The sequence below is a fragment of the Spodoptera frugiperda genome, chromosome 6 (genome assembly GCF_023101765.2).
Source record: "Spodoptera frugiperda isolate SF20-4 chromosome 6, AGI-APGP_CSIRO_Sfru_2.0, whole genome shotgun sequence".
Lineage (NCBI taxonomy): Eukaryota > Metazoa > Arthropoda > Insecta > Lepidoptera > Noctuidae > Spodoptera > Spodoptera frugiperda.
The window spans coordinates 11,357,103-11,380,678 of record NC_064217.1 but is presented as its reverse complement, the minus strand read 5'-3'; the positions used below and the strand labels follow the sequence as shown (position 1 = coordinate 11,380,678).

The window sequence follows — 23,576 nt, the reverse complement described above, 5'->3', positions numbered from 1 at the left end:
ACTTAAGTTAAATAGTTCAATTGTGATACCCAACTCGAAGTATCTTTATAGTCCCTAAGTATGCAAGAGTTTAGTGCTTACAAACAATCGAATATAGTCATTTACATAGCCAGCAAGCCAGCAGCTTCATAAATAAGATTTAATGTATCGTAAATTCACATATTCGTGGGGAACTCGGCTTTTATGGGCTACTGTTTTAACAGAGGCTTTGCTCACTTATACATATTATTATTTGTATACATAGATAAATTCTATCAGTATGAGGTTTTTCAAAAATGACGTATGTAACTGTTGTTCATAAAATGCCCCAGCTTTCAAGGGCAGATAAGAATCTTTCCACGTAAAATATGCTGGTAAATATTCAGCTAAAACTAATGACTCAGTGTTAACTTTAAACTTGTGTTGAAAGCAAAATTTAAAAGAAATACTTAACTACATAGAATTCAAATATTTCTTAGCAGTTTCTACTAGGTATTTGCAACACATTTAAAAACATATCAAACTTTGACACCGAACTATTATGTAGAGGAAAATTCTAGAGTTTAGGTACTTCTAGTGTTTCTACTTGTAGATACAAGTTTTTGTAAGTACCTATCTAATCCTAGCAGTACCTACTTTAAACATCTACTACTCCGACCACATAAACCAATTAATTATTATAAAAATTCATAAGCAATGCCGGGCTCACTAACTAAAGCATTTTTCACATTATAACATAAAACCGCGAGTACAATATTGTAATAAAAGTTTATAGCTACTACGTGGCTCCGTAATCATGCATTTATCAATAAAGAACACGCTGTAAAATATTTGTATTCCTTTCGACTTGTGCACACAAACAGGAGTAGGAACGGGGTGATTTTTAGCTTAGGCGGAAGAAGTCATTGGATACCTTCCACGTTGAAAAAAACACTAGGTATTTCTCCTGCATCATTGTTACGTTTACAATAAAGGTAAAGGCTTTACGATTGCTAGATTCTCAGTAGATATTAGGTAGTTCTCGGTACCTACGGAGTTTATGTAAAACATGATGAGGTGTAGAGCAACTCGCTATGCGATGTAGAACCAAATCAATACATCCATATGTTCATGTAGAAAACGAACGACGCCAGTCAGGCAGTCTGGTAGTACCTAACAAGTATCCAACCAATCATATCGCATGATTGTTGATTTTCAATTCTAATTTATCACTATCATTCTTACTGCAGATAATGACAGCGTAGGTTAATGATCCTCTCACTACTCCAACCTCCTTACTTGGAAATCATAAGGTGGATATTAATAGAACTTGGTATAATATTACACGCGAACTTTAGCGCGCAGGATGCCTTTGTATTGAATAACAGTTACGTACGAGAAAAGGGGAAAAACAATCTACCTACACATAAACTTTAAGTGTCAAGTAGAGTTCATTATAAATTACAAGCCGTAGTCTACGGAACTGTGATACGGGAGAGTAGAACACTTGTCTCAAGCGCCATATCTCTTATGGATACGAGCAGACTAATGGACTACATTAATATTCCACAGAGACCATGGAAAATTACTAATTGCGGAAAAACTATATTTTTACCTTTCCTTGATGGATCTATTCCATTTCTTGCCATCCTTTAGACATTCTGTTTAGATGAATTTATATAAAGAAGATACTATTTGTTAGATGGTATATTCTTGGGTTTAAAACCACAATCTAAATAATAGATAAACCTCCTCATTGCTGCATAATGTTGGGTCAATGAAAACGACCTTCCTTTAAGTCAGCGGCTCCAAAACAAAGGCGGGATTCATAGAATTACAATTTCAAATAGGATTCATAACTAAACCATTGGATAAAGGATTATTTGGCATCTTAAATGTTCTACGCATTTATCCTCGTGATTAACACATCGGTAACTTGACATTCTAAACTATAATATGCGTGTTTAGTTTTTAATAATGCTAAGATATTCTGTTTATTTTTGTTTTCAGGCTTGATTACCTCGCTGCGGGGTAAAAGCCTCCCTACTCTTCTTTCATTTCTAGATAACTAAAGGAAAATGACGAGGAAGAACAAAGGGGCAGGCATTTGTCAACAGTGGACGTCTCTCGGCTGATGATGATGATGAAAGGAAAATACCATAAGTACCAAACAATAAAGTACCTATTGAAAGGATATTAGATCAATGATTAGCTTAAACACGTTAACAGCCACGTAGGTCACTGGTGACCGACAGTTTTCTGTCGGCAGCCAAAAGCTTAAGAAATAACAAATAGAATTAACCAAGACAATGTTAATACAGATTAGTATATTCTATAATAAGGCTTAGAAGTGCTAACAGGACCATACACTTCGACCTATTTTTAGGCATTAAGCGGAACTCTCGACGAATCCTACGCGCATTGAGTATCAAATAATGACGTCACAACTCCGTTTCATAGAATCGGAACTGACTCGATCACTGGCAGTTTGGTAAATTATAAAATGGTTGACTAGAACCATAGAGAATAGAGCTGTGCTATACGTATAGTCTGTGGTTCCGAGAACCGCGCCTAAATGATGCAGAATTTCAGAATCGTATCGTTTCCGCATTAGCTGGGTACGTTTTTGAGGAAACCGGATTCGAAAATTATTGATTTGAGTTTTTGATGTGAAATTGAAGTTTTTGGTATTTTTGACAAAAAATCTTTTCTTGTATTCGGTACACTATACTTACTCTACTATAACTGATCTATATAAAAATATTATCAAAATGTCACTGATGTAATTGAAATTAAGGCTACACGAACAAAAATCCAGAATCAGTGTCATACACGACTAACATTTACCTGCGACTTCGTTCGCGTACAATAATGACTTGTGGCAGAATTTGGGCTTTTCAATTATTTGAATTTTCTTTGCTATAAACCTTACGGAGCCCGAGAATGCAAAACCATGGAAATCGGTTCGTTCATTCTGGAGTTATAGCGTCAGGAAGGAAAACCCGACTTATTTTTATATAATAGATAAACCTAAAACAAAAGTCTAGCAATACTTTGTCCTACCCGGGAAATGAACTCAAGAACCTTTGCTCGTCAATCAAACTTGCGACCTCTCGAAGTAACAAGGCAGTTTGGAGAAAAAGAAAAACAACGCTATTATTTCATTGTACACACAGTACTTCAGCATTCACTTAAGTAATATGAAGTTACGCAGAAACTTGGAACGGGCCACATCACCTGCTATTGACTGATGGGCCGTCAAACAATCATGTTATACTTAAGGTGCTTTTCCACCAGGAGATGTGCTATGTTACGAGGATGTAGTCAGTAAGAGTTAGTCAATAAGAGTCTGTCACTCGCCTCACCCAAGACGGGAGAAATCATTGGATGATTTTACCCCCTCAAAAAAAGGCTGTGAACGTTTTCCCCTGATACTAAGCTACGTAACAGTGCGAATTAGATGTGCTATGAAGATGTGCCGCCGCAAAGTGAATGCATGAGGAAGAGAACGAAACCATTACACATCCATAGCACGCATGCATAGCACGGATCGTTCCATATAAAAAACATTTATTATATCTTAGTTGAACCCTTTTCCACCAGTGCTAAGCAATGCGTACCAAAGCATAGCACATCTCTGGTGAAAACGCACCCTTACCCTCACTTAGGACAAAATAGAACTAGGTGGAGGTGTTGTGTTCCAAATTCAGTCTGGTATAACACATTTGGAACTTATATAACTGCTCTATAATTACTTGAATGATCGACGTACTATTCGTGAATGAATCACTACGTCGCCATAGGTTATTGTTCAATCAATACAGTAGAGTCCGTTTATAATGACATCGAAAGGAATTGACAAACACGTCATAATAAGCGGATCATACAAAGCGTTATGTTATATAATTTGTATTAAGTATTTTAATACAGAAACATAGTATATTTGCATATGTGTAAGACCATATTAAATCAAAATCAAAATTGCACGTAATCAGCAGATTATTATAATAACACATACAAGTGTATTTTGTCAATATGTCAATTACCTATCAAAGCATCGGGCATGAATTTAGACCCTAAAGCACCAGTCAATAAGATTCAAATTAAAATAATAAGATTGTTAAACTAGCAACGTCATCGTAGCCGCGTAGGCCTCCGACTACGCCGCTACGAACGGCGTAGCACGCGTGAAAGTTTCGTAGGCGCTAGGAAAAATAAAACATGTTCATAAATTTTGATCTTCAATAGGTTCAGTGGAGTAAATGAAAGGTATTCTGATAACGTAATAATATATTTATTTGTATAAAACGGACAGTAACACGTGGAAGGATATAGGTATTAGATAACTTTGATTTATTATTGTTTTAGAAAAAAAAAGTCTTTTACTACTATATCTCGTACCTAACTTTGCTTGAATATCCAATATATGACATTTAAAATATTGATTTAATATATTTTAATACTTTTGAGCGACAAATTCTTGTCGAAAAATCGTGAAACTGGTTTAAAAAAAACGTATTTTGATTGTAACCGCTTATTATGCAAATGTTTGTAAGCAAAACCTGCAACCCACGTAAAGTCATTTAAGCGGGCTTTCATACAGGCTCAATGAAACTTTTTAACCCGTAGGCGGCGGCACCAGGTCTAAATGTCCACCCTCGGTGATATTAATAATTAATTATTTGCTCAAAATTCTTCTGTCAGCTATCATCAGCTAATTTTAATGTCAAAATGTCATCTTAGGTTCAATATTTCTAAGGTTGCCTTATAGATTGTCTGATTCTGATTAAAGGATTATCAATTATACATAGATCGCATACATATTAATATACATGCGTGATTTTCGTTCTTCCAAAACAGTCTAGTTTATAGCTTGGCGGTATCATAGACACCATAGGAATAAATAAAGTTACGTTTTTCAATTGTACGGAAGGCAGGCCAAGGAAAAGATGGCCAATGGAAAAGGCGGAAATAAACTGGATACAACAAGCAATTAAAAGAGACGAATGTAATTTACTGGAGGAGGCCTATACCCATTATGTGGTTCTTATAAACTTATTATTAAGATTAGTTATAGTTTATATTATTACTTAATCATAGGATATGCAAATAAATCTAGGTTCAAATAAATCTAGGCTCCAATAAATATTCCAGTAGTATCGTAATAGATTTTTCGACAATACCAACATCACTGGACCTAAAAGTATTTGTTCTGTACCTCTACCAATATTTAATGAAAAACACCAACTAAATGAGACATTATAACTATAAAAGACGCGATTTTTACCCGTGTCCGTTCATTTTAGGAATAACAGTACGTACAATACATGTGTTTTGGATAATCGCGAGATCACTAATGGGAACGGAAGCTATGTAATCCGTTAATTACTTGGAGCTATTTGTCCAAATTCCGCAGTGTGTGGGCCGATGTAACATATATTGTGATAAACAATACACAATACAACCTTCAGTTTGCCATGTAACCCCATACTTGGCCGCGTTACTATGAAACGCGGATTACACAATTTATCTATGGCACAACATTGTTAAAAAGACCCTCAAGTTGGCTATCTACTGGTAAAATAAACATATGAAGATTTATTTATTTAGTAGAAAATAAATGCATAATTTTACAGCTAAGCCAATACTTATACAGTTAAAGTGATTTTGACAAAAAAGTACAATAATTTTAATATAAAGTTAGTCCGTTTCGTTAGTTTTTGCGTTGCGCTTCACTATACACGGTGGAGGTTCAGTGAGGTTACTGGAGATTCAATCCTCCCTCCCATACTCGAATGCCCCAATCCTGAAATACTTGAATCCCTCACCCCCTAAGGCCAGCAACGAACTTATAAGTCCTCTGTTGTTTCGGTTGTTTATGAACAAGTACCAATTATTTGAGCAACAGGTAACCCGTCCAATTCGTTTGCCTCCAAAATGCATAAACAACCACGTTTCTTCTATGAAATCTTTATACCAAAATCGTTTTCGTTCAAATTTTTTAGTTGGGCTTCGTTTTTAAGGCGCAACATAAATGATTTATACACAGTCAAGTTAGTGTCGGTCTCAGGTCGGGCAACTAATAATTTATGAATATTATCTAATGAAACGTTCCTACGATTCTGTCCGGATAATCTCGGTGTCTCGTCAAAATACACGCGCTACGGACTTTTTTATTTACAGTGGGATCAGTGCTTGAAATGTTTTTAAGAATAAGTTTATGTCTTGTTCCCACTCGTGGGCACAGGTTGAACTAAATGACTGGAAAGCATGGAAACTGGAATAGCGTAGATGACTAATTTTTATTCTAATGTCCGTCTTGTAGATTATTTAAAAATATTAGACACGTATTTTTTATTTTCTTATGGAAACAAATACTTTCGAGGATATATCAATTTGAAATATCGCGTGACGTTATTTCTTGGTGGTTCATTTTATACGTAGAAATGACGTATTTGCTCCAACTCGTTTTATCTAAGTATTGTTATGTTATAAGACAAAATAAAAAATACGTGTCTAATATTTTTTCATTATCTAACTGACGAACTAATTAGATTTTAAATTATCATACCCCGTCATCATCCCTATTGAGGTATCGTTTTTTCTCTGCCTCTCTAGAACAAGTATAAAAATTTAACCTTAGTGACAAAATTATTGCCTATAATCGTTATTTTTTTGAGATTTACAACCACATACTTTTACATTGAACTTATTATAAACTCAAATATATGTAGGTGTCGCTGTCCCACAATTTATAATGAATTACAAAACAAATACATGACTGCGGCATTTTTAACTCAGAAACATTAAATTATTTTAAGTTTGTAATAATATTTCATCACCCACGTGTACTATTTAGAGCACCACATATCATTCTGATTTCAATAATACAATAGGTGAAGCTGACTACCAATATACCTTGGCCTCCTACTATATGGAAAGGTTATACAAAGCTAAGTCAGGAAATACTGGTGGTATTAAAGAGAAGATGTCTGTTGGTGCTTCTAGATTTAATTATAGTTATATATTAATTTTAATACTTTATGGCTGCCACGCCCTAATGAGCTCTCGTGGGTGAAAAACCAGAAGGGATAATGATCCCTTCTCAATTGTTAATGAACAATTGTTTACTCGATCCATTGATCGAGTTAACGAGTTCCAAGGAGATTCACAATTAGCTGTGAATCTAGATCTATAGGTCTTAAAATCTCAGGTTAAATAATATTATGATTGTAATATTACTTTATTTAAAAAGACCAATCTTCCCAATGCCCGATTCCTCAACAAAATCACATTATAGAGGACGAGTCACAACATTATAAGTGAGTGTATCTCGTACACATTACATGTGTAACTTAAAACTACAGAACTTTGTCAATGTAGAGAAAATGCCACAAAGTCTAGCCTTAGGTTTTCTAACCATTCCCAGCCTACCTGTGTCCTGTAGCACTTACTTTATTTCCCCCAAGACTACAACAAGTTGAGAAATACAATTAGCAATCCTAAGTTTGAACTAGACTCGTGTCCTATGTGGGACGGAGAAAATATCAGGTTTAAATTATCTGGCTTAAATAAAATTAAAGCATTTGTTGATGGGATTGTGTATTTATAGAGGTTATTTTAATGTGCAAACATGCAGTATGGTGCAGGAAAAAGGGTTTATTAATAATTGTTTTGCTTATTTTTTGGTGCATTACTGGCATCATTTTTACTACAATATTGTGTCAGGTCTTTTAAGGAAGGGAAACGTTGACTGCCTTTATCGTCGAAGAGGTAGGCTATACTATAAAATATATCGCACAATCCCAACATATCGACTATATTTTATAGTATAATTATTACACGATAGTCATACATCAAAATTAAAGTAAAATCAAATATATTCGAATTTTTAAGTACCTATATGAAATTTCTAATACATAACTAGCTAGTCTATAAGTAAAAGTTTATTTAATAACGTGTCCACACACGTTACGGATGCGATCCGCTGCCGGAGTTCGTCTACATACAACAGCTAACTGAACCGTTTGGGGTTTGCAACTATCCAACTTACTGTCTAACTCTATTGAGACTGAGCACGTTGTTCCTACCTGTTTCAAGTCCCAGCAACAAGTTTCAGCATTAGTTTGTGTGGTTCATTTACATGTAGGATAGATTTGAGACAGATTGTTTTGATAATGTGCTGTGTTTCTTAGAGAAAGAAGATTTTTACTGACTTAAAAAGGTGGTTCGTGGATTGACCTGTATGCATGTTTGTGCGCGATTATCTCGCGTTTGAACCGATTTTGATGCGATTTTCAGCATAGTATTTTTCAGACTTAGGAGAAGTGTTTAGATATGTCACCCGACTTAAAATAATGGAGGTTTGCACTTCAACATTAATGTTTAAACACGCATCTTGAAGTCGGTTTTTTTAAACGTATAGTTTTATTAGGTATGCACTATGTACATAATATATGTGAAGCTAACAGCATTAGACGGAGGCTTCGTAACTTAACCAAAAACAAATAAAAATCAGTTTGAGTTCTATTTCTTTAACAATAAGATTTACAGTTGTTACACGACGATTTACACCATCTACTATACGCATACTTTTTGTAAATACGAGCAACTATTACAAAGATATTTTCTAACGCAAATTACACCACAAGCACCGAACAAATCTAAATTAAAATCAAAGTATTGAATCATCAGAAAAATGTAGCCAATAACAATTTTTCTTTGATCATAGAGGGGATATTGCATTTCGATTAAACTCGATATCGATGCGAGTAATATATTAGAGATGTGACAAATGACTATTATAACTCATAAATAAAGGTCGTTGCGTTTTGTTTTCTACGCGGCAACACTGGGCGTGTTTTAGCGCGTAAATTGTTACGTCAACTTTTGTAATTTTTTTAATGAATTGAATTCTTACGAAAGGGTTGTTACTGTTTCAGTGAATGGGTTAAATAGGCTCTATGACTCCTGCCTGCTTGAACTAATTACTATGGAATTTAATGGATTACGTGGGCATAAATAGGTTTATATGTAAGCTGGTCATAGTTCCGAGTTTTATGAGAATTACGATAACCATACTTACCTATTTTCTTCAATTACATTTTCCATAAAAAGTGCGTTATATTATCAAAACTCCAAGCTTTTAAAACCATTTATTTTATTGTGAAAAACCTTTGTGATCAGTTTATAAACACACCTTCAGCACTTTAAATCAGTTTATGATTGTTATTTCCACTCAGCTACTACAAGGAAATTGACTCAATATTATATACATACATACGATTCGGTCGCAAATGCGACTGCCGGGCAAGGGGTCTTAGGTTTCGATGTCGATTCCCGGGTCGGGCAAAGTATTACTGGAATTTTTCGGTGTTTCGAAAATTTCTCAGAAGTTGCACGGCGCGGCGTCTGGATATGTGGCCCGGTATATAGCAATAAACTTATCCTCTATTACATGGGACCTGCAACATAAATGGTTATAAATGGATGTACTTACCTACATTGTACAGCAGTATTACATGACATAATGTGCACCTTAGCAAAGGGTTAGCCTTTGAGGATTAAAGACGTGATATTTATATATTATTATATTGAGTTTCTGTCAATATTAAAGTCAATTTATAATTTGGATTGTTAAGAAAGATTCAATTAATAGTTACATGGCAAAAGATTATTTTATACATCTCCTGTAACTATAATTAATAGTAAATAAGGATAATTTTATGGACTTTTACCGTTAGCAAAACTGCAGTATAATCACTCATTGTTTCTGTAACGGTTTCCCTATGTTATAATTGGTTATGACATGACTGACATACTTACAATTACATAGTAAACCATTACCTATATAGGTATGATTGTATGTATATTAATAATATACCATAGATATGTATGTAATAACCAATTATATCCCGATTGGTCATTCCCACGTTACATTATGATGTGGATTCGTATTTGACGTTTATTTTCCGCGTGTTTTAAGAAATCTAATTTCAGATTAAAGTTGACGTCACTATTTTGTATCCCACCTTTTCATAATCATAATATAAGACATCAAATTTTAGATAAATAATTAAAAAATAACTCCATAATCAATGAAAATCAAACAATAATATTATATAACCATCGATATTCAAATTCTAGCCTTGCTTGACAGCCGGAGCTGCGGACAACGTTACAGGTTACCAGGGCTCTGCCTCAAAGCAGGAAAAGGCATGGGGTGGTTTTCTAGTCAGTAAAAGTCTGACACTCCCTATAACCTCACCCAAGGCGGAAGAAATCATTGGATGATTTTCCCCCGTCACAAAAAAAGGCTTGCTTAACCATTCGACCACTATTAAAAAAATAAAACGACACAGAGAATAAATCCAATACCTTCCGCTTGGCAGTTGTCAGTTGTGTTCATATTTAGAATGAGACAAAACATAGTCTATATACCACAATTAATCACAAGTTCAAAGTCCACGTTTATGACCGTGATCCCAAACTTATGACGACAAAATGTATCCAAGAATTACTAATAATATAATATAAGCCATGTTTATCCTATACACTACACAGGAGCTACTACTATCGAGTTAAGGGACAAAGCTTCATTATTTCAAAGAAAGATATATCTAAAAACGACAGGGATAAAGCTCCAATCTACCCTTAGCTACTAAAATATTATACTTATTGGATTTTCAGATTTAAAACGGAACAATAAAATTTAAAATCGATCGACAATATAACTATCATAAATTAGATCGTCTGTAGCTAAAACAAGGACAAGATCTTTTAAAATTCTTCATATTTAATTTCTTCAGTCTCACAGCCTTGGAGCAATTACAATAATAATTAAAGATACACATTACGTCAAAGATTTCATCCTAATTATTGTAGCTGCCTTGATAATAATTAACTGAAAATTTTAATTCAGTTCACATTAAACTAACAAACTTAAAATGCTCATTAAAAATTAATTATTCTTCAATAACTTTCTATCAACCACATAGAACGAATAATTACCTATTGTGTCCGATAAATTAAATACCGTTAAGCACCCTTTCCCTTTTTGTTTATCCCACCGCGAAATTAAGATCTAAAGCTCCAATTCAAATGAGCTCATGTTCACAAAAAAGAGGCTCATCGGTGACACCTACGTCACAGTTTACGTGCGATATCGTAGCATAGTTACGTGCTACATCACCGAGGGCGGTACAGCCTTAAAGTTATAAGGCGGGCCCGCAAACACCACTCGGCATTCGGCATTCGGAAAGCAACGATGAAACCGTACGCAGCCTGCACGACCGCTGTGCTTGCCTTGCTGCTGGCCGGTTAGTTCAACAAGTTATTATTCTAACTTTATTTTTATTTTCCATCTAAATTATTTATCAGTTAAATTATTATTTGTTATTTACAAATAATAACGTTTCTTTTATACATTATTTTAATTTTAAATGAAACCTTATTTTATTGCATAAAAACTTTTTTTACTTCATTAAATATAAACAAGAACAACAAGGGTGAGAACTGGCTGGATATTTTTTAAGAAAAATGTTTTCTAATTTCAAAAATTGCGCCAACAAGGAAAAGTTTTCATTTATTTTTCTTTTCATTTTGCTAGCAGCGGTTTATGTTGTTAAATTGTTAATTATTTATTATGTTTGATGTCGTATGTGCTTAAATAATTATTTAAAGCTTTTGTTTACATAAAGTGTGTTAATATTAAGGTTGGAGCAGTTTGGTAAGTACATTTCAATTATATCATTCAGGATTTTCCACGGAAATTAAACTTTTGGTAAAGAAACTTTAAAGTATTTTAATGTGACTATAATCAGTTATATTATTCTGATATTAACGTATATATTACAATTACTATAATATAATTTGCGTGAACGTTTAAAAATTACGTTAATTTATGTCATTAATGTACCGCTGTAAATATGCACGTGAATTTCCATGCGTCTTACAGATAGACACATCATATTTTCACTAAAACTAATGATATTTTTAAAGTAACTGGCATTTCAAATTATAATTATTAGCTCTTAATTATTATTTGTAAAACTTAGACAACAAGGCTCTGTGATAAACCCGAGCTTTTTCATTTCCACTATCTAGCTCGACTGCTAAGCGTCATAATCTTTCGTTGTGGCTTTGTCGAAATCTCTTTACGTAGAGGAGGTCTTTAGTCCAGCAGTGGACAGTCAAATGCAGGATGCAAGTACACTTGTGTTTGATTAGTTTCCAATATCATGATACTATTTCCATAATTATAGAAAATACTCAATAGAATATTTAATTCAAATATTTGAATAATACATAAATAATGTGACTATATCCTTAAATAAATTCGGAATAGTGCAGGAAGATATTTATTATGTTCAAAAGTAGCCACTATACCCAGCACTATAAAGTTAGGGTGCATCATAAAATATTTTACGACTAAACCATTCAATATTGATAAAAGTTTTAGGATGTTCAAATGCACTTACTTAAGCACTAAAGTGTCTGTCAAGTTTATTTAAATATATATTGTTTAATAAATAAATTGAAACTTAGGTAAGCACGTTCATAAATAAATACGAGAATAGAGAAATTGAAACTTAAGCGCGTTCAAGTTAAGTGAAATTAATCTTTAATTGTTACACGTGGTCTTAGTACTACAAAATGTCTTAATGTATGTTTATTTTTGGTGATCTATTCAATAATAATTTTAACTAAAAAAGATCAATATCTAAAAAATCTAATCTGATGTAAGATTATAATCTTTATATACATAATTCTTCTGTAAGTGTATGTCACTGAACTACTCTTAAACGACTGGACCGATTTTGAAAATTTTTTGTGTGTATTCAAGGGGATCTGAGAATGGTTTAGATTCACAATTTTATCCGCTGGACAATGTTTTTTCATTAATTTTGTATTAGTAGTTGTTGATTTTGGAATGTTTTACATATCCGACAAATTTTCAAATTAAAGACAGGTCAGGACAACGTCTGTCGGGTCCGCTAGTCACTACGTATAACGTACCGTTTTCAATTTGGTATTTTATTTTTTGCCGTGATAGTCCCATTGCAAGGCAAAAGCCTTCAATTTCATTTCTTTCAATTTGGTAATGATATATTATTTGATTATCTCATTTTATCGCGTAAAATACAAAGTTGAGCTAATTACAAACATACATACATAGCCTCACGCCTGTCTCCCATGGGGGTAGGCAGAGGCAATGGAACGCCAATTGCTATTAATCTTACATACTTAATTCGCTTCATCGACAGTCATAAGTCTAATAACAATAATAATCCCAGTTGCTTTCGTGTTCTGACGTTAAGCAGAACTTAGATACAACAGAATATTTGCCATGTTTATAGTTTATGATGAGTTTCTAATACTTCGGCACTATTGCAAGCGTAATCACGGATGAATAAACACAGAGTACTTACTTAAACATAAAATCAAGTCTTTAAATTCCCGGAGGGATAGGCAGGCGTGCATATTAAAAAACCGGGTAAAACCTCTGTAAAACTTTCCCGACTCGAAGAATCGAACCCGAGTCCTCTCGACTAACTAGACAATTGGAGTAAATAATTTATAAAAAGTTCTAATCTTGTTATTACTGATTAAAAACCAGTTATTAAAATCGAATAGTTTTGTCCTTAAAACGAACTAGGCAAACTATGTTAAATACTACATACATCAACAGTACCTCTACCATGAGTTTGAAGCAATAGTATTTAACGATAGTCGCTAGCGACTACGTAAATTTTTGCTTCAAACTGGCAGGTAGAGGTACAGCAATTAAGTGGTAGCCCAAAGCCTCTTCTCACACGGAAAAGGTTTTGCATTAATCACAAAACTTGCTCAATGCGGATTGGCAATTTCAAACTTCTAATTAGAAATTATATGCCCCGGTTGGTTACCTTAAGATATTTTCCTTCACCGTTTGTAGTGTCTAAATAATCTCAGAAAGTACATACAACTCGGCAAAAGTTACATTGGTACTTACCGTTGGTAGGTTTCGAACCCGCGACCACGTAGATGAGAAGCAGGTGACTTAAACCTCCGGGCCACCACGACTAATACATGAATAAAACACTACATTGTGAGACAAATATCTAAAACAAAGGGAAAATCATGTAAATCCAGATTAAAGAATTAACATGATAATATTTTAATATCACTAGCTTTGTGACAAAGCTTCAGGCTGACAATAAACAGAGTCCAGAACAGATGAGACCCTGAAACAAAACAACATGGACCCAAAATGTTAATAATTTTAATTACATTTCAGTAAAACACACACCTAATCACACACTGTCACACGACCTAGAAACTAACTTTTAAAATCAGATTAATAATTGTTTAAAAATATATGAAACTAGCATCCCACTTGTTGTGGTTTTATCCGTTTTACGGGGATTAAATTACCAAAGGGTTTACTCATTATTACTAGCTACTCGAGGTTTCACCTGCTGTTTGGCTCCCATTGATCATAGGATGATGTTTTATAGTCTATAGTCTTTCTCAATAGGGACTACCCAAGATAAAATAATTAATTATTCAAATCGAACTAGTACTTTCGGAGAATAGCGCGTTTAAAGAAAAACCTCTTCAGATTTATACACAGACCTTTAACTTATAGTAACTTAATCCATCACTGACATGACAAACCTCAAATACAAGACATAATTATGTATTATGTTGTCAATCAATTTAGACAGCATGTAATTGACTTGTCAGTAGTCGGTACAATTGTGAAATTCCGTCTAGTATTTGCTATCAACTATTCGAACTTTGTTATTATATAGGAAACTATTAAGATGTCATTTATTTTAATATCTGAAATATTTCGATATTTACAATCGATGAATTATTATTATCGATGATCTAATAATAATGTATACGAAATGTTACTGATCGATATCACAAAAAACAGTCGTATCAGTTATAATAAACTTGTAATTTTAAAAATATAATTTTAACTGCACGATTCAAACAGTGCTTTGATCAACCATGCTAATTGCTAGGCAACTTGTTGTCTGGTCTGGATTTGATTCAGTACCTAGTGTTTGAATTTATGTAAACGTGATAGTATTTTTCAACGTAGGTACAAGTACCTACCTTCAGCTATAGTATGATTAGGTTAGACTACCAGGTCTAATTTAAGAGGTCATTTTGAATTAAATCTAACTATAGATATTATTAGGTACATTATGGATACAAAGTCCAAAACATTACGTAGTATGTCATTACAAGTTCCGTATTAAATTCGATCGGTGTTTATTCAAAACTATAAATATCTTTCAGTCTGCAACTATATTACATATCAATTAAAACGTTCAATCAACTAAGTACGAGGTTATATATCACACAATGCCCAAATATCCCTGACAGGGGTAAAACCAACCGCTAAACTTACGAACCACCTGTTGTGACTTCGTGAGCCTACTTAAATCGACGAGAACTTGTTAATACGGCCACAGTTATAATATACTCGTACATTTATACACTTCAGTTTGTCAGTATTTGTTAATTGACTCTATATATACTCCACGTCAGTTAGGGCTTACATCAAGCCCTAACTAAGGTGGGTGGTGCCTAACTTCCATTTTACAATTATAAAACATAATTTCTAACATGCTGAAATGAAAAGTACTTTAGTAATCTCATTTCACTCAAGCTTTTGTATAATATTTGAACATTACGTTGTTGTTATAAAGTATTTACCATATAATGTGTTTAAATACAAGTGCTAGTGTGTATAATGTATGTACCAACATAAATATTGTACTCATATATCCTGCGTAAGCTGTAGTACCAATGTTTGCAAGCCATTGTAAGAATTACTTAGTAAAATAGGTCGTTTTACGATCCAACAAAAGCAGCAACTAATTAAAAAAATAAACCTTAACACGTAGTAGGTGGAACATATACTCATGTTTTATTTAACACAAACGCTGTTTTAATGTAATGAAGGTTTTTTAACGATTTAAACCCTTTTTGAATACGATACCCAAGCTTTTGGGGAATTAATTCGTGCGATCAGGATAAACCTGATCGGGAATCGGGGAAATGGCAAAATAATATTAGGTGACGCCTACATAGAAAAGTATTGATATCGCGCAAAATATAAATATAATATTCCACAGCTTTACCGAACACAAGTAATTATTAAATGATTTTTATGTTACAAATAATACTAAAACAAAAAGCCACAATGCTTTCTCAACATTTGCATTTGTATTTTTAACAGCAGATTGAGTGTAAAACTCGGTATAAAAAACACGTATTTTGCTATATTTCCTGTATATCAGTGCCTACCAGCAATAATCCCAAATTTTATTATGTATCTTAGGGATACGAGATCCTCACAATGAAACCAAAGTATCCTTTAACAGTAAATACTTAAACACCTTCCATATTTATTCTAATAGAAATTACACAACCCTTGGTTGGTTTGATGTTAAAAAGAATGGTATCGTATCTTTCCCTTCAAGCTGTTTTATTTCACATTACTTCCTCATGGACAAAGCTCTTTTATTTTAATCCTTTGAAAACATTGTATGTCTGTGGTGTTGGTGTAATCATCACGAGCAGACTTTTGAGCTCAAAGTTTCATTTACCGGGTCGGACCAAGTAATTCATTAGATTCTTCTATCATTTATGTAATAATAGCTTCTGCCGGCGGCTTCGCCCGCGTTCCTGTAGGATAAAAAGTGTCCTATCACCCAAGTCAGCTCATACCCTGTCTGTATACCAAATTTCATCAAAATTCGTTCAATAGTTTCAGCGTGATTGACGGACAACCATCCAAACAAACAAACTTTCACATTTATTCATACGAATTATAGAGGATATACAATCCTGAGTAAACAGTCGTTATAAAATTCACCACCCTTTCCTCAAATACGAATACGATGTTATGTCGCGAATACAATAACACATTTCAATCAAACTAGTTATCTGACCCACGAACATGTATTGTGCGGCGCGGTCGCCGGTCGCTTCGGCGGATTTAATTAAGTAGCTTTGCAAAAACTAGATTAAATTACGTGGGCACACAATATGGCCCTCGTGTAGTGAAATCCCAGAAAGTATTATTGAAAGCTCCTATTCGTCTTGCAACCCTATACGCTTGTACTTGGCCTGCCTACTCAGATTTTTATTAAGACTGCCTTTTTATAAAAAAGTGAGTGGAATATTTGTATTTGTAATAAGAATACGCCTTGTAAATGATCATGTTTTTAACGTTGGATCTGGAGTATTTTGCAATGACAATCACGGTCATAATGATCGTGTTACTTATTAGCTATGTAATAAGACCTGTATTTTCTTAGTAAAATTGATATTATATACTTGGGACTTCTCTTCAGAAAACTATTTAGAAATTGTTTTGAACTGAATACAAATATCATGAGTACAACTGTTTAATTAAATGATAAGTGCCTAATTAAAATTTTCCAACCAAGAAAGGTGAAAAATTCTCAATGATGAAAGAAAAGTCTTCGTTTTTTCATGAGTATTTTCGTTTTTCATTTGAGTATTGACACAGAAACCTAAGATCCACTTTTGAACGAATTGCGTGGAAAGTTTACCTCACACGTCACTAATCCTCTTTCCGAGTTAACATACAAACATCTTCAGAAAACGTATTTCAAACGTCACAACGATAGTAGTAGCTTATACCTAGTAGCCGACTTACAAGAATTTAAATCTATTTAACAAGAAAATAGAATTAACCTGGAAAATATTTATACCATAAATTCAAAGTAAGATGCTATAAATTCATGGTTTAAAGGTTTAATCAAGGCAAGGTATAACAGAGAAGACAGAATCCCTAATTTAATGAAACTTGACAACTCAGAAACAATTACCATTGAACAAAGACTTAATTTTTTCGAATAAATACTCTTTCACAATTATCCTTTAAACTTCTTTTTTCCAATAAAAGACTAACTTCAATTCAAACTTGGGGTTTGCTAGAATTTATTATTAACGTCTTTTCTTTATTTGGTAAGTACTATAATTAAATTCAACAAAGTAAAAAGTTTCAGCGGTATGATAAAAAAATCATTAGAAAGAATATTATCAACAGATGTTTTTAATTTTACTAGTACAAAGATATTTTAAGAGGCTTAGTAATATCGAATGGTTCTTTGGACACTTACCACTAGGTATTGTAGTATTCTAGCTACAATAATACCTACAGAAAATTAACTAACACGTTTGTTATATACTCAACCTTAATAGCATCTTACTTCAAACATTACACAGACAGAAACTAATTCTTGTATCTACGTAATACCTAAGTGCTCGCTATGAAACCTGTCCTCTACACAAACGGTAAAAGAAACCAGATTATCCTTACCTTAAATTAACGCTAACGCATTGTATTTTAAAATACTTCTTTAATTAACGTTCCCCAAGATATTCATTTCCACAAGTTTCATTTCCTCCTTTTTCAATTTTAAACTGGTTGAGGTTTTGACAGGTATATCTCCGGGAGGAAGTAATTCACTTTATTTTGTTTGATTTCGTGAAATAATATCCTCTTTCGGGCTTCTTTTTTATATCGTTATGAGATTGGCTTCGATGTTTATTAACATCGCAAACAGCAGCAAAGGCTTAGCGTGTCTTACGTACCTATAATTGTATGTTAGTACACATACAAAATATACAATGTAGTATTATGTATTTGGAAATTCTGCACGCGCGACTTCGTTCTCTGCCCGGAACAATAATTATTCAAGATCCACAAATTGTTATTTACAGCATCGTTTTTTTTAAAGCATATAAAAAATCTTGATGCACTGTTTATTTTATACAAATAACGAAAAATAACTGTGTAAACATTTACAAATTGATTCAGGCTTTATTTTTCCCGAAAATTTTATGCACGTTTGTGTGCAGTCATAATATTTGTGTTGTGTACCAATATTTAGTAACAGTTCAGATATTTTTCATATTTGAACACGTTTGTCCGATCATATTTACAGCGCATATTTGAGGCAATCGGTTCATTGATCGGGGGTGTAAAATCGTGAAGGTGTTTTCTCTCGTTTGACACCAAAAAATGTTCATATTTTGGTCGTTCAGTTGTCTATTCATGACCTCTATAACAACCAATCCCGGTCTCCCCTGCTCGTAATACATATAATTTATTTTTCCTTTAACCATAAAACACTCAGTTTACTTTCTTCTTAGACCTAACTTAAGTCATCTAAGTGCCCGTAAAGCATGTATATTTATTGTCCTTCATCCTTATAATTCCAGTAGTGTCGACGAACATTTTTTCATAAAATTATGTTCCGACGTGACCTTACAACTCTTCCCTTGCCCCTGTTTCTTACAAAGAATGTTTTCCGAAAAGTTAAGTCATTAATCATAACAGATAATAAATACAAGAGAAGTAAACCGTAAGCAAGGTCTTCAAATCAATTAATAACTAAAAATTTGACTGACCCTAAGTATCTTTTATGAGAGGTTTTAAAGTGGTTAATGAGATAAACCATGATATAAACTATAGTATTGTAAGTGTATGTATCCTTATAGGTCCATATTATGGTTAAATTATGTGGTTACAGTACTCATTCATCTGTTACTCCGAAACTTGTCAAAGTTATGGGTGTCTGACCACTCACATCGCCATAGATATTTGTAAGACAGCTGAGTTCTTATCGTGCTCAAACATGTAGGAATCACGTCATATACGTAACTAAAGAGAAACTCTTACCTATCCTTCAAACAGAATAGAACTAACTAAGAACATGGCTTCACAAACTTGAGAATATCTTAGAACATGTATTTTCAATGGACGTTAACAAAATACCTCGGAAAATTAACTTTAAAGTAAATTAGCTGTTGCTTTGTAAGAAAGAGCTATTTCTTTGACCATCCAAATTAACGGACAGTTAGACAAATGTAGAAAGCTTACGTTAGAGGAGTCTCAGTTATCACGACGGCACAAAAAGACGTGGAGCTGTCAGTTTCAAGTATTTTCGTCTGTGAATTACCTTATTATGACTGAATAGAATGAGCAATTAAACATACAGTGGTGAATGGAACTCTAATATCTTGCACAGTTTCTTAAAAGTTATGCTTTTTATAATCCAAAAAGGTACATAAAATAGCTCTCCCTTATTACTAAATATCTGAGACATTGTACTATAAATTCTGCTATCAGTTTACACACAATAAAACAACGACAATAGATACGTTACACCACAAAAAGAAAGCAACACATCTTAGTACATAGTTGTATTTCAAAAGGTTACGTAACTACGCAGTGATTTACGTAGGCAGTATATATTTAATTATTAACATCCAATTTTGCCGCGCAATCTACAACCGCACAGATCTTGTACAAGTACTGCTGGGAATATGTCTTGCAGTGCGCGTAAGGTAGCCCCATAATGACCAATCTAACATACAGCTTCGTATATATGTATAAACGTTAATTAACTATAATTTTGACTATAGGAACATGTATTTTTCTATAGAATAAAGGTAATATTTATTTGTGACACAATCAAAACACTCATTATGATATAAACTATACAACAAACTATAGACTTTGAGTAGACAAGTATTTTTCTCAAACACTCGTGCTCCTACACAAATAAATACTATAAATATTTGATATAAAGTAATATTAAAATCTTCTCAAGCTAATGGATTAATGAAACTAGAATCATAGTTCCATGTTAAATGAAGTGACAAACTAAATCCCACAAAAACATTTCATGTTAAATGTTGCCAAGACGAGACCATATAGCTCGCACTGTCAAAAAGTAATCAGATCCCGTGTAGAGCCAAGTTTCTAACCCTACATGCCCAGACCTAAATCGATAAGCCCTAATTTCACACTCAAGTTACGGGAAATTCTACAGCCATAGCTCGTACTGCGTAGTTCGTAGCGCGTAGCAGAGTTTTTACGCTATAATCTCGTAGGCGTGCAAACCTTGGACGTAACTGGCGAGTCGGCCGCACGGACTTTTTGCTATTCGTCATATGGGCTTGAGCTTAAAAATCTATTCAATCTTCTAAACTCTTTCCGTGCGGCCAACTCGCCAGTTACGTCCAAGGTTTGCACGCCTACGAGATTATAGCGTAAAAACTCTGCTACGCGCTACGAACTACGCAGTACGAGCTATGGCTGTAGAATTTCCCCGTAACTTGAGTGTGAAATTAGGGCTTATCGATTTAGGTCTGGGCATGTAGGGTTAGAAACTTGGCTCTACACGGGATCTGATTACTTTTTGACAGTGCGAGCTATATGGTCTCGTCTTGGCAACATTTAACATGAAATGTTTTTGTGGGATTTCATTTCTTTTTGTAGGTTGCTTATGATAGAAAGATAAAATGAGCGACAAATACAAGTATTTTTTTGTCGTCAAATTATTCTCACTAAGTCGTACCTACATAAACAACTATAAACATATTATACCTACTAACCTATACTACTTAATTGCAAATACCTACTTATTCAATCTTTGAATTTCTTAATTAAATTTGTGAGAAAATTGCAAACGTAATGCTAATACTTTTTATCAATGAAAATTAAAACACTAGTACCTAACTAAACCTTCACCTACTAAACTACTAAATTTATAAGAAAATTGCAAACGTAATCCTAATACTTTTTATCAATGAAAATTAAAACACTAGTATCTAAACCTTTACCTACTAAACTACTAACAATTAAATATTAGGCAAATGGTTTTTTTCTCCGCGATAGCAAACTTTTAAATCACCGAAATATTCCGAAAATTTTTCATTCAACGAGACAACCGTCAACGACGTCTGCCCTCGCGCGTCTGCCCGCGTTCGGGTGCCGCGCTCACTGACGGGCCGATTATTTTTAGCTACTGCGCGGGGACGAGGGGGCAGGCGGCAGGCGTTGGCGCATACAATACTTACGATGCTTATGTTCAAAAGTATAGGTTGATTAATAAACACTTACCGAAGTGAAGTGTAGTAATATTATTCATATCTACTAAGTACTTATGGGTAGGATAATGTTTTGATTTGATGAAAAGTTTGTGTTCTATGTATTTGTGTATAATTTTCAGATCTCAAGCAGGAAATAGGGAATTAAGTTTCCCTATTTCAGATTTTTACCCCTCCGCGGCCGCATTCAGACCTCTAGCGTCAAAAGTTGCGGAAGTCTCGAACAAACTTTCACCCCCTAGTTTAAGGGGTTGGGGGGTAAAAGTTCCAAGTTTTAGGATTTTTTTGTTGTTTAGTTACTAATACTAGCTTACATACCAAATTTCAGTTTTCTAGGACTTCAGGAAGTACCTTAAGAATTTTGTTGATCATCAGTGAGTGAGTGAGTGACGAAATCGGGGTATTTTAGATATCAATAAAATCTAAAGTATAAGAGCTATGCAATTGAAACTTTAGAGGTTTATTAAGTCTCCCACTGACATTATATCCTGAAAATTTTGTTTATCTGGTATAACCCAAACTCAAGTTATGAAGGTTCAAAAATACGACGAAGCGCTTCGAGAAAAGGTAGGTAGTGCCCTTGCGCTTGCGCTTCGCTTGGCTCGTCTTGGCGGGGGCACTACCGTGCCCCCAGATCCTTCAATTATAGATTCAGAAAGGAATGCCGGCTTCATGATGTCTTAAAGACAGAGATTACTTCCAGAACATTTGTCACATTTTATCATAGCTTTTGTATTTTAACCTCTTCATAGATTATTAATATTCTCAGTAGCAGTCATTATAATAAACTGCACAATATAATATTGTTTGGAAATACACTACAAGTAGAATTCAAATTAAAGTACCTAAGCGCTTTTAAACAGTGCGATGACAAGAATACTATCATCACAGCACATTGTTATTTTATGCTATGTCGTAAACAACATTTTTTCTATAGAAATATACTAGTTTCTTTTTAATCCTTGATAGTATAGGTATGGTTAATACACCCCATACGTAAATAGGTTAAGTCTGTCGTTATTTGAGGTTTCTATTTCCGGATCTAATATTTGTATAACCGGGACAAACTATTTGCTGTACATATACAAGGAATATTGGTGTTTGTAAACGCACTTGTCGTCCAAATGCTACCCAAAAATGTGAACCAAGTACCAAAAATACAACTACAAAAAAAAATTACTAAACATGACGGAAAACTATGATAACTTTTGAAATCCTTACTAAGACTTAGACCAGTGTCGAAACCACTAATAAAGGTAAAAAGTAATAAAAAATGATAGTAGAATGAAACCCATTGCAAATGAAAAAGAATATACTAAAAATGGAAGAAAACATAAATTCCACTCCATCCGAGTTCAGGAAGTGGGGAGGGGAGAGGCTTTAAGAGAAAAAATCGGTTTATCGCAATTTTCGGTGAAACTTCAAGTCCTATGGAACTGTTATATGAACACGAAAGTAGGTATGTTTGTTTCTCATTCTCTAATGTTACATAGCAACGAGGCCTGTTAAAAGTACGTATGTACCGTATATGTATTTTTGTGTAGTAATATTTAGACGAATAATATACTATTTAGGGACTATTTTTCCCGTTACACCACGTAGGCGAAGCCGTGGGTTGGAAAGCTAGTATATACACACTTAGGTTGGTAAGTAAAACGGTCTGTCTGATGTTATGATACTTA

General features: G+C 33.8%; 1 protein-coding gene across 3 annotated transcripts in view; it reads left to right on the top strand.

Annotated features, from left to right (window-relative positions):
* Positions 1-11,148: 11,148 nt before the first annotated feature.
* LOC118267558 (uncharacterized) overlaps positions 11,149-23,576 on the top strand; it is a 29,433-nt gene continuing 17,005 nt past the window's right edge. For 2 of the 3 annotated variants that reach the window (XM_050694574.1, XM_035581620.2), the window contains exon 1: positions 11,149-11,276. In XM_050694574.1, the coding sequence (XP_050550531.1) occupies positions 11,225-11,276 (52 nt within the window). In that variant the 5' untranslated portion in view covers positions 11,149-11,224. Of the gene's footprint in view, positions 11,277-11,550; positions 11,687-23,576 lie in introns of those variants that run through there. The other variant, XM_050694575.1, reaches the window with a different exon arrangement.